Source organism: Ailuropoda melanoleuca, chromosome 17 (genome assembly GCF_002007445.2).
Source record: "Ailuropoda melanoleuca isolate Jingjing chromosome 17, ASM200744v2, whole genome shotgun sequence".
NCBI classification, from domain to species: domain Eukaryota; kingdom Metazoa; phylum Chordata; class Mammalia; order Carnivora; family Ursidae; genus Ailuropoda; species Ailuropoda melanoleuca.
This window is the reverse complement of record NC_048234.1, coordinates 8,465,391-8,477,649: the sequence shown is the minus strand read 5'-3', so window position 1 is coordinate 8,477,649 and position 12,259 is coordinate 8,465,391. Positions and strand designations below refer to the sequence as shown.

Here is a 12,259-nt window from a genome sequence, read left to right as displayed (position 1 = left end):
TAATCAGGTCATAATGAAGCCACTTGAAAATGAGACAGAACACAAAGTGATTGTATGTTCCTCCAAAGAACCTTCCAGAACTTCCTGCTGCTTGGGCATTAGAGCCAAAGTCCCTAGCATGAAGTGCATGCCAACATGGCACCGTGGCCCTGCCTAACTCTTCACACTCTCAGGGAGCATCTCCTCCGTGTCACACACAGGTCCTGCTGCATCGCTCCTCGAATCCGCAGTTTTCGGAAGATGCCAGGATGCATGTAGCTTCTTTGCCTTTGCAAAGCCTTCTCCCTCTGCTTACAATCCTTGCCTTCCGTACCTAGTAAACACTCATTCACCTCAACCCCCTTCGCAGGCAGAAACAATACTCCCTTCGCTGGGTGCCCGCTCTGCCTTACCACACAGCTGCTACAACGCCCATAACACCAACTGGCCTAAATATGGATATAGCAAGAATAATAGTATTAATAATAGCTAATTAAGCATCTCCAAGGTGCTGGGGACAGGAGTGTTTCACACACATTATCTCATTTAATCCTCATGGTGAGGCTATAAGTGAGTACCATTATCTCATTATCTCTGTCTCACAGATAAAGACTACGACACTCTAAGGTTAATGACCCAAGATCACAAAGGTTACTAAAGGTTCTGGGTTTGAAATGCAGACGCATCTGACCACAGTTGTTTTATTTGTGTGTATATATATATATATATGTATAGCTATAAAATCTCCCCACCACACGATCAGCTTCTTCTTGAGGACAGAAATCATGTATCTCCGTATCTTTGGCATCTCGCACAAAGGTGCAAGGTAGGCACCCAACAAATACTGAAGGGAGGCCGGCTTCTAGTATCATCTAGATCCACCCACTACACAATGCAGGAATCCCTTCAACTTCCCCCAAAGATGACCTGCTTCTACCTGGATGGTTCCAATGACAAGGACCACTGCCTCACAAGGCAGCCCATTTCCCATCCAAACATTCTGACAGCTCTCCTTCATGCTGCTGGACGTGCAATCTCCTTTTTCTGCCCTCTGGACTGGACTCTCGACCATTCTGCCCTAGCACTGCTCCCTTACATCACAGGACCTACAGCTACTCGAACATGGCCACTCTCTCTTTGCTTGCCTTCTTTCTCCCTCCTCCCTTCTCTCTCCCAAGCCAATCTCCTTCCCCAAGTGACGGGGTTTCCATATCCCCTCTTCCTCGCAGTTGTCCTACTCTGGACGACTTCAGTTTGTCATGTTCCCTCTTAACAGCAAGTCCTTCCAAGTGAGAAGCTTGGACTCAGAGCTTCTCTGGACTCAAGAGACGACAATACCCAACACGGAGATGGCAGGATTTTTGCCCTCGAACATCTTAGGGGAATATACATTAAATAGACAAGCAAACGTCTATTTGGAAACTAACCTTGGGGGTGCTCCCTGCGTCAGGCCTGCTGCAGGGTACTCTGAATGCATTATGTGATTTAACTCTTCGAGGATTTATTATTGTTCCTACTCTACAGGTGAGGAAGTTGTCTCAACAAGGCTGAGAAACTGCACAAAGGCTCACTTGACTAGTAAATGTCCTAGCCAGGATCTGAACTCAAGTCTGCTGGACCTCAAATCCATATTCCAAGCTTTGAGAAGGGAGAGTCAAGCCAAAAGCAGGCAAGAGAAGGCTTAATGGAGAAGTCTGGAGGGCTCTAACTGGATATGAGAGAGGCCAACCAGTCTCCCATGGAGGCGGAAGGAATGGGTATGGTGGGTGGAAGGCCTAGCCTAATTGGCAGGACAGGGTAGCGGGCACGGTGGGGGGTGGGACGGGGTCTGTTTCTGGGCGAGAGTTTAATCACTACAGATCACAACTTTCCTCTAAAGCCAGCAGAGTTGAGGCAGGAGGCAATATGGAAGGACTGCAGACTCTTGAGTAGGTAAGGAATATGTAGAAGCAATGTTTTGGGAAAGTCGGTCCAGCAGGAGGAGAGAGGTGGAGACAATAGCTGGGAGCGGCTGCAGTGACCACAAGCCTCCTGTGTTTTGGACCTCAGCTAGGACTGCAGCTTCAGAAACAGGATGAGTGGGGCGCCTAGGTGGCACAGTCGTTAAGCATCTGCCTTTGGCTCAGGGCGTGATCCCAGCATTCTGGGATCGCGCCCCACATCAGGCTCCTCCGCTGGGAGCCTGCTTCTTCCTCTCCTACTCCCCCCACTTATGTTCCCTCTCTCACTGGCTGTCTCTCTCTGTCAAATAAATAAAATCTTTTAAAAAAAAGAAAGAAACGGGATGAGCAATCTCACAGGCGTTGAAAAGACACCAATGCTAACTGCTGGATGTTAGACTAGAGGCAGGGAGACTGCAGAGCGAAGAATTAAGGATGATACTAAGGTTTCCCGTCTGGGGGAAGCAAAGAAAGCTGGTATCACCGCCAGGAATGGGACGGTGAGACGGAAGCAGTCTGCAGAGCGAGAGGGCGATGCTGACGTGAACGCACGCTCAACGACACGGCGCGCAATGCAACCGGCTCCTGCTGCTGACAGAGGTCACTTCTGCTGCCTTCAGACTGAGGACTCGTTTTTGGGGTGACATCCTTTGGCAGTCATTCTTACCACGTCAGCAACATGATACACCGCATGTATAAAGGACAAAAGATAACTTTTCACTGGAATGTGGTGATGCCTTGCTCAGCGGCCATAAAGCACTGAGACCTGTTTTCAAGGAAGCCACCTGCAATTGGCCTCACCGTCTCGAGTTCCACGAGGTAAGTCTTACTATGATTTTTTAGCTCTTCTACCCTCCCCCCCCAAAAAGATTTTCTTTAAGTGACTTTGGTCACCGAGGACAGAAGTTACCTGCTTTACCTCCTTTTGCCTGGGATTTCAGGCTCAACTGTCCTGAAACACACACACACACACACACACACACACCACTCTTTCCCTGGTCTTCTCTACTCTCCAAAACCTCTCGGTCTCATCTGTTCATTTCTCCATTTTGACTCAGTAACATTGCTTTCCACTTCTTTCCTCAAAGGGTACCGGGTTTAACTTTATTATGACCCCCACTGTATTTCTTCTCCCTATGCTCGTCCAAGCAGAAAAGGAGAATCGGGGTGTTCAAGCTGCAGATGACCCAGAACATACCTTCCGAACACGGTTAGCCCAGAATAAGCTACTTCTAAGTTTAGCTGCCAGATGGGATGAGGACCATAGTGCTTTGCCTGACCCACCGGGCGGCTGTGATAACCGAATGACAGAATTATGGGTTAATACTCAACGCATACAATAAAATTTGGTACAGTTTGCTAGCCTGAGGTCATACAGTCTGGTTCCAGACCTTTTCTCCAGAGATGCACTCTAAATCCTTGCATGCCTGGGACAATCGCAGAGGCCCTACAAGAAGCAAAACCCCGCGGTGCGCTCGGAGTCCCAGTGGCCACAGGTGTGCAGGCCCTTTTGTTTTCAGAACTCAAACAGAACTCATTACCCCACTGCCATCTTTAAAGGGTAGCAGGCGTAAGAACACAAAAAGACAAGGAAATAACCAGGACAGGCATTCTACTTTAATTGCAAATAAAAAAAGACTAGTTTTAGTACAATATGTTTACTGCAAAACTCTTTACAGTTCTGTGTAAACAGGAATCTGGAAAAGTTGAGTTTGAATCCCAATTAAATCAAAGAGAGAAAAAAATACTAATAGAGGATTGGTAGTTTCAAGACATTCCTTTTGGTGCTGTGATAAAACGAGCGTTTTGTTCAACTAAAAATAAAGTTTCGAGTAAAGAACCTAACTGTATCAGAGAAACAAAGTACCTGTGAGCTTGATTTTGGACAGCCGCGCCAAAATTCCTGGCAAATCATCCAGATGCAACTTCATCTCTTTCCAGTGCTTTTCCTCCTTTGTCTCTTTCTCTGCATCTAGCGAGCTGTCAATTATGGAGGCTGATTCCAGTTCTAGCAATTCTTTTTCATTTGGTTTTCTGGGTAAAGGGAGGCTGGGGGGCGGAAGAGGTCTCATTTCACAGATTTCTGCTTTGGCCTGACCCAAAGGTGTTTTCTCAAGGAAAGGAGAGGACACGGGTTCTGGCTTCCGTTTTACTTGCTGGTTGAGGCTTCTGTTCAGTTGTGTGACATACTAAATAAGGAAAGTACATGTTACTCTAAACCCAAGGCCCAAAGTGCTCTTACATCGCTGTTGGGGAACACCTCCCACCAGTCTGTTAGAGAACTGGAAGGATTTTCCTATACTTTTGTAAATACATGCTGAATTAACGAATATTCGAGCGTTTGTTACATGGAAATCACTACATTAAGAGGTATGGAGAACATAACTGACACCTCGGTGTTGGTTTTTAATTGTATGGATTAGAAAATTCTGGACATTAAAGTTCCTTGAAAGAAATATAAATTTATTTCTTATGCATTCCCTCCACATGATCCCCAACATGGTACCAAATACATTGAAAAAATGTTCTAACATCAAGAGCCCAAGTCAACCTGTTGACTTTCCACATTTCTAGGCAAACAGTGCAGGGGCTCGGTGATAAGGTGCAATTCAGGGCTATCGCTTACTAGCAAGAAACAGCAACTATTACTAACATAGTGAGGCACTGCATAGTTTTATATAACATAGATGTTCATAGTTTATAAAGTGTATTTCTTATTTGTGCTTCTTAAAGGCTATTTAAGAAGCCGGATCATTATCAGTATCTCTTTCTTTAACTTACAGAAGAGAAAACCAAGGCTCAGAAATAAAGCGACAGAGTCAACAACCAGCTAGTTGTAACCGACAAGGGCTGACAACCAGTTAGTTGTAAGTGGCCCTGGTACTCGGCGTCACCTACTCTGATAATCAGTTAAATGACTTTTCTGTTGTATCACGAAGACTTGAAATTACATACACTAGTCCTAGAAAGGAATTACGAACTCATGAATGAACCCAGAATTCTGTGTATATAAAAAAAGCATTATGCATACTTGCGTTCCTCTTCTAAATACCCATTATCCTTAATCAGCCAACTAAAAATGACTTATGAAGGAGATGTAGTAATGGAACAGTAACTTCCCATAAGTACTAGTAAATTAGTATTGTTTGAACAATGCTTCTGCTCTGTTTTAATCCTTTGCATTCTAACTGATCTTGTCACAGTTTTGTCAAATAAATCAGAGCTGAAATAACTAACTAAATACCCATTATCCTTGTTCCCCAACGTAAGAAATAAGAACGTTTCTGGAAATGTAAATCCCTTATCAAAATAATGAGTTACATTAAGATTTTAAGTGAACTTTAAGTTTTAAGTTAAAGTTGGCATTCTAAATTAAAAAAGAGGACAGAAGCGTCAACTCAGGTTTGAGATTATGAAATTTGTTCATTGTTCACGCTTGCATCATAGTTATGAGTTTTTAGCTATCATTTCTCCATTCTATACTTTTCTATTTATTGGCAAATGCCCTCACTGGTAATTAAGAGTAAGCTAGCATGTCGCCACAGTATCATGGAGCCAACCTAGAGGACCGGGACGTAGGAGTAATGCCCACTATAAAAATGCCGAGCAAATTCTAAAATCTCAATTTGCTTGAGTCTACTCAGAGGTGCATACATTTAAAAGACTTTTAGATGCACTGCTGATGAAGGAAAATGGGAAGGCCACACTGTTAAATTATTTCTGTATCACTGATATATTCACAAAACTTTAAAGAATTTAAAGAGACGTAAGATAACGGTTCAGCTTTTCCCAATTTTCTCCCAGGTGAAATATTTCAGAAGTTTTCAATCTTCCTCCAAACTTAATCAGCAAGTTCAAGATCATACTTTTAACCTCCAACGCCGGGACTATTCTGGTTTCAGTTACGAATAATCAAAACAAGGAATTAAGGTTTTGGATAAACTCAAGAGAACACTAAATAGAAGTCTTTTTCAAGTGGTACTTCCTAGAACTCTTCTTTTCATCGGTATTTCTCAATTCCCTCATACAAAGAAAGTAAAGGCAGACAGCAGCAGAGTGGGGATGGTCTTCTGAACATACCATGCGCCTGAGGAAGGTCAAGTGCTGAAATGTAATCCACTGCTTGCTGACACTTCTGAAAAGATGCATGAAGGTGTGAGGGGATTCCTGCAGAGCTCTTCTCTCTAGATACCAGACACATCCTCCTACCCAACCTGTAAGAGAGAAAAAGGGAAGACAAAGGTCACATGATTAGTGATTCTCACCAAATGCTGGCCGTGCCTACCCAGAAACAAAGCCGGCCACCACCGTAAGCAACGGCACTTGTGATGGGTCGGAACTCTGATCGGATTCGTGAATCACTGCCACGTATCAGCTCGATTCACTAAGCGTAATTCTTCCAGCAGGGATAGAGTAGTGTCTCAGTTTGGGATAGTTATGGTTTTATCATGAAATGCTGAAATGACCACACTTGCAGATCTTTTGGAGAAAAATATAAAACAATCAGTTGAGTCCCTTTTAAAATAGTGGAAAATGAGACACACAGGTTTTCTCAGCAAGTGACAATAAACTGGAAAATACATTTCAGATTAATACTCTGGCCATGTTGGGTAAGGCAACTAACCAAAAGGGAGCGGAAAGAGTCCTCAGTGAAGTTTGGCTCTATCAGTCTAGGCAGGAAGAAGCAAAATAGCTGTGGTCTGAATTTGGCCTTTAATCGAAAGAAACCTTCTCTCAAATAACAAATCCAATGCTTCTGTGTAAGGCCAGGTAAGCAAGCGATGGTCCCATGGCTTCCATGACCCAAAATATTTCTCATTCTCTGCCACCTTCACTCATCTCCTCTTGCCATGTCTGGCCACTTTAAGACATTTGTGTCCCTTGTGTCCCACTATATATTGTCCCAGAGAAAACGCAATTATAAGGTAATTTCTAAGCTTCGACTCATTTCCAGGGACATCATGCCTACTTCCAATTACTCTCTCAGTATCTCCACACGCATGGGTTGTAAAGATGGGTTTTCTTTCGGAAGCCCAGGATAGACAGTACTTGCCCAGACACGTATGTATAACTCATCAGTCTCCACTAAGCACACCACAGATTTCACAATTTGCTCATCTCTGTTGATGTGTCCCTGCTGGCCGTGTCTTGCCTCCACTCTCTGCCTGTCAAATTTTCAAAGTCTCTTTTCAACCACTCTATCACTTTATACTCTTTTTTTTTTATGGCACTTCCTACCGCCAATTGCTTCCATTTGTTTCTGGCATCGTAGTTTTGGGTTCCTTGATGGCCAGGGGTTCTCCTTCACTCAGCTCTGCTACAACAGCTGGCAGAGTGCTTTCTCTACAACGAGATAATGTTTGGTGACTGGATTTTCTACATAACTTACTTGGAAGTATCACTGCCCCTCAGAATACATGGCAATTATCCTAGACTGGAGATAACTCACTTCCTCACTGGAGTCATACTCCCCAACCTTGGTTAATTATGAAATGCTTATTTTCCATATATGTGAATGTCACTGCCTGCATATGTGTACGGGAGGGAACAGTAGCACTGAAATTAGTCCTCTGAAATGTCCTTTCAAATGAGTCCTGATACTCAAGGGTTTGCTCGTTTTGTTTGATGGTGTTCAATTTCCCTTTTTTTTTGCCTTGACATTGTTCTTTGGGAAGATAGGATTTTAATATTAAAATATGTCAGGGCGCCTGGGTGGCTCAGTCAGTTAAGCGTCTGCCTTCGGCTCAGGTCATGATCCCGGGGTCCTGGGATTGAGCCCTGCTGCCCCTCTTCGCTTCCCTTTGCTTCGCTTAGGGCTCCCTGCTCAGTGGGGAGTCAGCTTCTCCCTCTCCTTCTACCCCTCCCCCAGCTCCTGTGCATGTGCACTCTCTATCTCTCAAATAAACAAACAAAATTTAAAAATATAAATAAAAGATTATGTCAGAAAACATCAAAGTTTTAGTGTTTGGGCCTCAATTTCAAAACCAGTTTTGAGGTCATTTGGTCCAATGAGAAATAAAAGTTGCTGGGAGGGAAAGAACCACCTTGTAAAATATCTCTCAAGGTTAAGTGGGTCAAACTGAGATTTTACAGAATAGTAGTAAGGAAAAAAAAGAAACCAGCTGGAAACTGCACTTTTAAATGATGAAAACACTTCACTCAGTCAAAACATGTTCCATTTCTATGAATCGGTGCCTAGAAACTGAAAGACATTTCAGCCCTGTGTAAACAAACGTAGGTTTGAAGATACCCAGAGCTTATAAGCATTACATTAAAAATCTGCAAACATGGCCATATCCACCATTCGATATCATACTGAGTCATAATGGTAGAGCTTTTAAGATGTGGTGCACAGATGCGTTAACTGTAGCTCCTGAATTTCTTTAAATGGAGATAAAATATTTTGAATTTTTAGAAGCAAAAGCAGACACAATCACTAGATAGCTAAAACGGTCGCACTTTGCCTTCTGCCCCCCCTTTCCGCCATGGTGCTTCCATATCAGGCTTGTGTAATGATCTTTCAAGTGGGTCATAGCAGGTTGTACAGACCACTCACTAGCAGATTTTGGGGGGGATTGTGTTCATGGTTTCAGGAAGCTAAACTGTCTTTGTACCAGCACTGAAAAGACTGATCCAGCAACAAACCATATGCAGCCCACTTACTAGAACTGGGGAACTCTGAGCAGTGAAGTAAGATTGTTCTTACAGGAAGCTGCGAGTAGGGGACTGAAAGGCAGAAGGGCAGCTAGCCTGAGGAACGCTCACTGTGAAAATTGAATTGCTACCTCCATGTGGAGGTAGCAATTCAAACACTAAGAAAGGATGAGCTCTCTGAGAAATCAGTGCCTAGGGTCACGATCAAAGAACACTCACAGTCAGGGATGACACAAAAAAGAATCGCAGACCTTTTTAAAAAAACTTTTCATTATGAAAAATTTCAGTCATAGACAATAATGTAAGAATACAATGAGCTCCCATTACTTATTCCCCAGCTTCAACGATTATTCAAACCATGGCCAATCTTGTTTCATCTATACTCCCTCCCGCTTCCCACTCTCCTCCCCTCTTTTTGAACAAGAAGGGACCTTTGAGATCATCTGGTTCAAATGCCTCATTTTATAGATGAGTAAACCCAATACCAGAAAACACAAATGATATGGCCTGAGGTTACACAGCCAAGAGGCCCATAAAACAACAATATGATAAGAGAAAAGGAAGAAAGGAGTTTCATAGAGTCACTGTGATCAACACTGCTCCGCGCTGCAGAAAGCTTGTGAATAGGTGAGGCCTAAAAATGGAATTTGGACCAAAAAGGAGTCCCTGGCTTCTGCTACCCATCTCCAACACAGACCACCAACAACACATTCCTCACACAGCCATTTGATAGCATCAAAACTACTGGGAGCAAAACAATTCCCAAACTCCTCTTCAGCATTTCTTTAATTAATCTCCATAATGAGTGGACAAATACGATTAACTGACAACTACTTAAAGTCAACAATATAGACGTACTGTTTTTGGCCCTGGGAGCGCAGAGACCAGCCAGAGAGGAACGGTCCCTTACCTTCACAGGGTTTATATTCTAGTTGGGAGAAATACACAATAAACCTGTATATAAATAAACAATTACAGTGGCTCCTGGGTGACTCAGTTCATGATCCCTGGGGTCCTGGGACGGAGCCCCAGAGCCTGCTTCTCCCTCTCTCTCTGCCCTCCCATGCTCTCTCAAAAAAATAAAATCCTAAAAAAAAATTTTTTTTACAGACTATGCTAACCGTGGGGAAAGAAATGAGTGATGCGAGAAAAGAGGGGCAGGTGTCTATCTTAAATAGGGAGGTCAGGGTAGGCATCTCCGAAAAGGTGCCACTTGAACTGAGACCTAGCCAAGGGCCACGGAAGCACCTACCAACTTTAACAGGTAGTTGTTACAGGTCCTTTAAGTGGGAGGATGATTATCAGGGCCCACGCTGATGGTACAAAGCCAAAAGTTCGAGAGGGACTGTGGCCCACTATCTATAGCTGTCATCATCTGTACCATTTTATCTTTATCATGACATCATCATCGTTGTCAGCACAACCCATGGAATTGGAACAAGGCTTCTGAGTGAGGGAAAAGCGCTCGCTAGTCCTCACAAGGGAGCTTACAAGTAACTTACACTTGTAACAAGGAACTGAGGCTCTGAGAAACCGAGAAACTCGGGGGAAGGGGGGGAGACAAGGTTCTACTCCATCCTCTCTACCAGCCTCCTCACGGAAAACCGAAGGCAGCACAGGACACCACCCCTCCGGGGGAGGGGGACGGAGGCAGTGCGGACCACCGGGGCCACAGGGCAAGACTAGACCCTAGTTCCACGGCGTCTTCACTTCAGGCTGCTCCAGAGGTCACTTCCCCCCACCGGTGCCCAGCCGACCTCGCCAAGGGCTCCCAAGGTTGCAGCCAGCCGGAACCACGGCGTTGCACGTGGCAACAAGATGAGACTTTTCCCAAAGTCGTGCCCAAGGACGGGTGCCGTACCTGTCAGGAGGCGTGAGGAAACAGTGTGCGGGGATGCGGCCATTACGCAAGAGTCCCGGCGCTCCCCGGGATCCCCGTGTCCTCCTCTCTCCTCACCGGCTGCTGGGGGCCGCCATCTTCCTTCCCCGCCCCCGTGGGAGCGGAGCCGCTTCCGGTGCGTCACTTCCGGCGAGCGAGACGCGGAAGGAAAGGACTGTGACCGGAGGTGTTCGCCACGGGGCGGGCGGGAGAGTGCAGTGCCGGAGGTCTGAGGCCTGAGGTTACTTCGAGAAACGGGAAGAGCACGGTGTGGCTGAGTCTTTCCGGAAAAGAGGCCGCGCGCGGACGTCGGCCCGCGCCTCTGTTCCCCAGAGGTTTCCAGGCGTCCTCTGGCCGGATCCCAGTGACGTCGTGCGAGGGGCAGGGCTGGACTGCGGGTTCCGCGCGCTTCAATTTAAAGTCACGTTTGGGACGCTTTGCAGACTGAATCGTCAAGAGATAATGGTTCTCGGGGCGATTCCGCCACCTTCCAGTCTGATCAGTGGCAGCTTTACTCTATTGGCTATCAAGCGGGCTGACCAGTGAACTCGGGGTTGCTTGTCCCTGAGCCACACCGGGGAGTGGAATCGTCAGAGTATCTCAAGATGTGACAGGTGCGTGTGGTGGTTGGTGTCGAGCTCTGGTGAGAGGGCTGTATTCGAGTCCTCACTTCACCTCTGGCCTCTGACCTGCTTGAGCAAATTATTACATAAGCCCCCCCTCCCCCGAACTTCATTATCTAGCTGTATAACGGGGGTAATATCTATTTTATAAGATGGTCGAGAGAATTAAATAATGTCTCTATAATGGGTAGCCAGGCACCTACTGTGGATAGGCTCAAATAAATGATCAATCCTCTGTTTTATTGTTTTTTAATGTAGGAGTTTCACAAGTAAAAGGACGCTGAGGAAGAAAGATGCAGCTTTTGGAAAAAGGAGAGAAATAGGTAACTGCTTCTATAAGGGCAATTTGTGTGCTCATTCATAAGGTGATAGCCGTTTTGGTTCACCTCTGCTAACATTGCTAGACACAGGATAGGAAGAGTAAGATTGTCCCGATCTGTGGGAGCTTCTGTGGGAGCTTGCGCTGTGCCAGTGAGGGTGGGAGAGGTTCAGTTAATAGTCCGCGTGATGGTGTAATGTAAAAGGTATTGCAGAAATACAGATGAGGTAACAGTTCTAATTGGGTCAGGGAAGACCTCAGAGATTTGAACTCCATTCAGTCGGAGGACAGATTTTTCCTGCAGACTGGAAAAGGACACTCCATGTAGAGAAAAGCAGCATTAAATACTGTGTTGAAAGTTTTCAAACTCCTTGTACTTTATCGCGTGCTTTTATAAACATTTGGTGTTCATATCCATAGCAAGTCTTTATGATTTGACACGTGGAGCCTCAGAGTTTTCAGTGATCTGCCCAAAGTCTCCTAGCTACTGGGTTTCAGAACCAAGACCAGAACCCCTTATACCTGTTCTTCCTACCATACCGTACAGCCTTGTTCACCTGAGCGTCCTGAAGTGTCACAGCTTCTGTGATTTGTAAACCATGGTATTTCAACATTGGCTGGCTGACAGAATCACCGAGAGGGCTTCAAAAATTACAGATGCCTAAGCCAGTTAGAGACCAATTAAATCAGAAGGGGTGTGGAATGGAAGGAAGAGACCTGTAATTTCCTTTTTAAAGCACGTCAGGTGATTTTGGTACACAGAACTGAGAATTACTGGATTTCAGCTTTTTTTTTCTTTCTTTTTTTTTTTAACTTGACGACACAGCTATGTCTAGAAGATTAACATGAATGTTATATTTCATAT

The 12,259-nt window shown here is 44.9% G+C and overlaps 1 protein-coding gene and 1 long non-coding RNA gene across 2 annotated transcripts in view; one reads left to right on the top strand and one right to left on the bottom strand.

Moving 5' to 3' along the window:
* Positions 1-10,613, bottom strand: part of LOC100472806 (protoheme IX farnesyltransferase, mitochondrial) — a 126,102-nt gene extending 115,489 nt beyond the window's left edge. Inside the window, exons 1-3 of the mRNA XM_002927914.4 lie at positions 10,435-10,613; positions 6,000-6,133; positions 3,787-4,108 (exon numbers count right to left, since the gene is read on the bottom strand). Of these exons, the coding sequence (XP_002927960.2) occupies positions 3,787-4,108; positions 6,000-6,133; positions 10,435-10,477 (499 nt within the window). The 5' untranslated portion in view covers positions 10,478-10,613. The remainder of the gene's footprint in view (positions 1-3,786; positions 4,109-5,999; positions 6,134-10,434) is intronic.
* A 4-nt stretch (positions 10,614-10,617) lies between these two features.
* Positions 10,618-11,761, top strand: LOC117797013. Its single transcript, XR_004621823.1, has 2 exons — positions 10,618-11,066; positions 11,334-11,761. It is a non-coding gene; the product is annotated as an uncharacterized LOC117797013 (long non-coding RNA).
* The last annotated feature ends 498 nt before the right edge of the window (positions 11,762-12,259 follow it).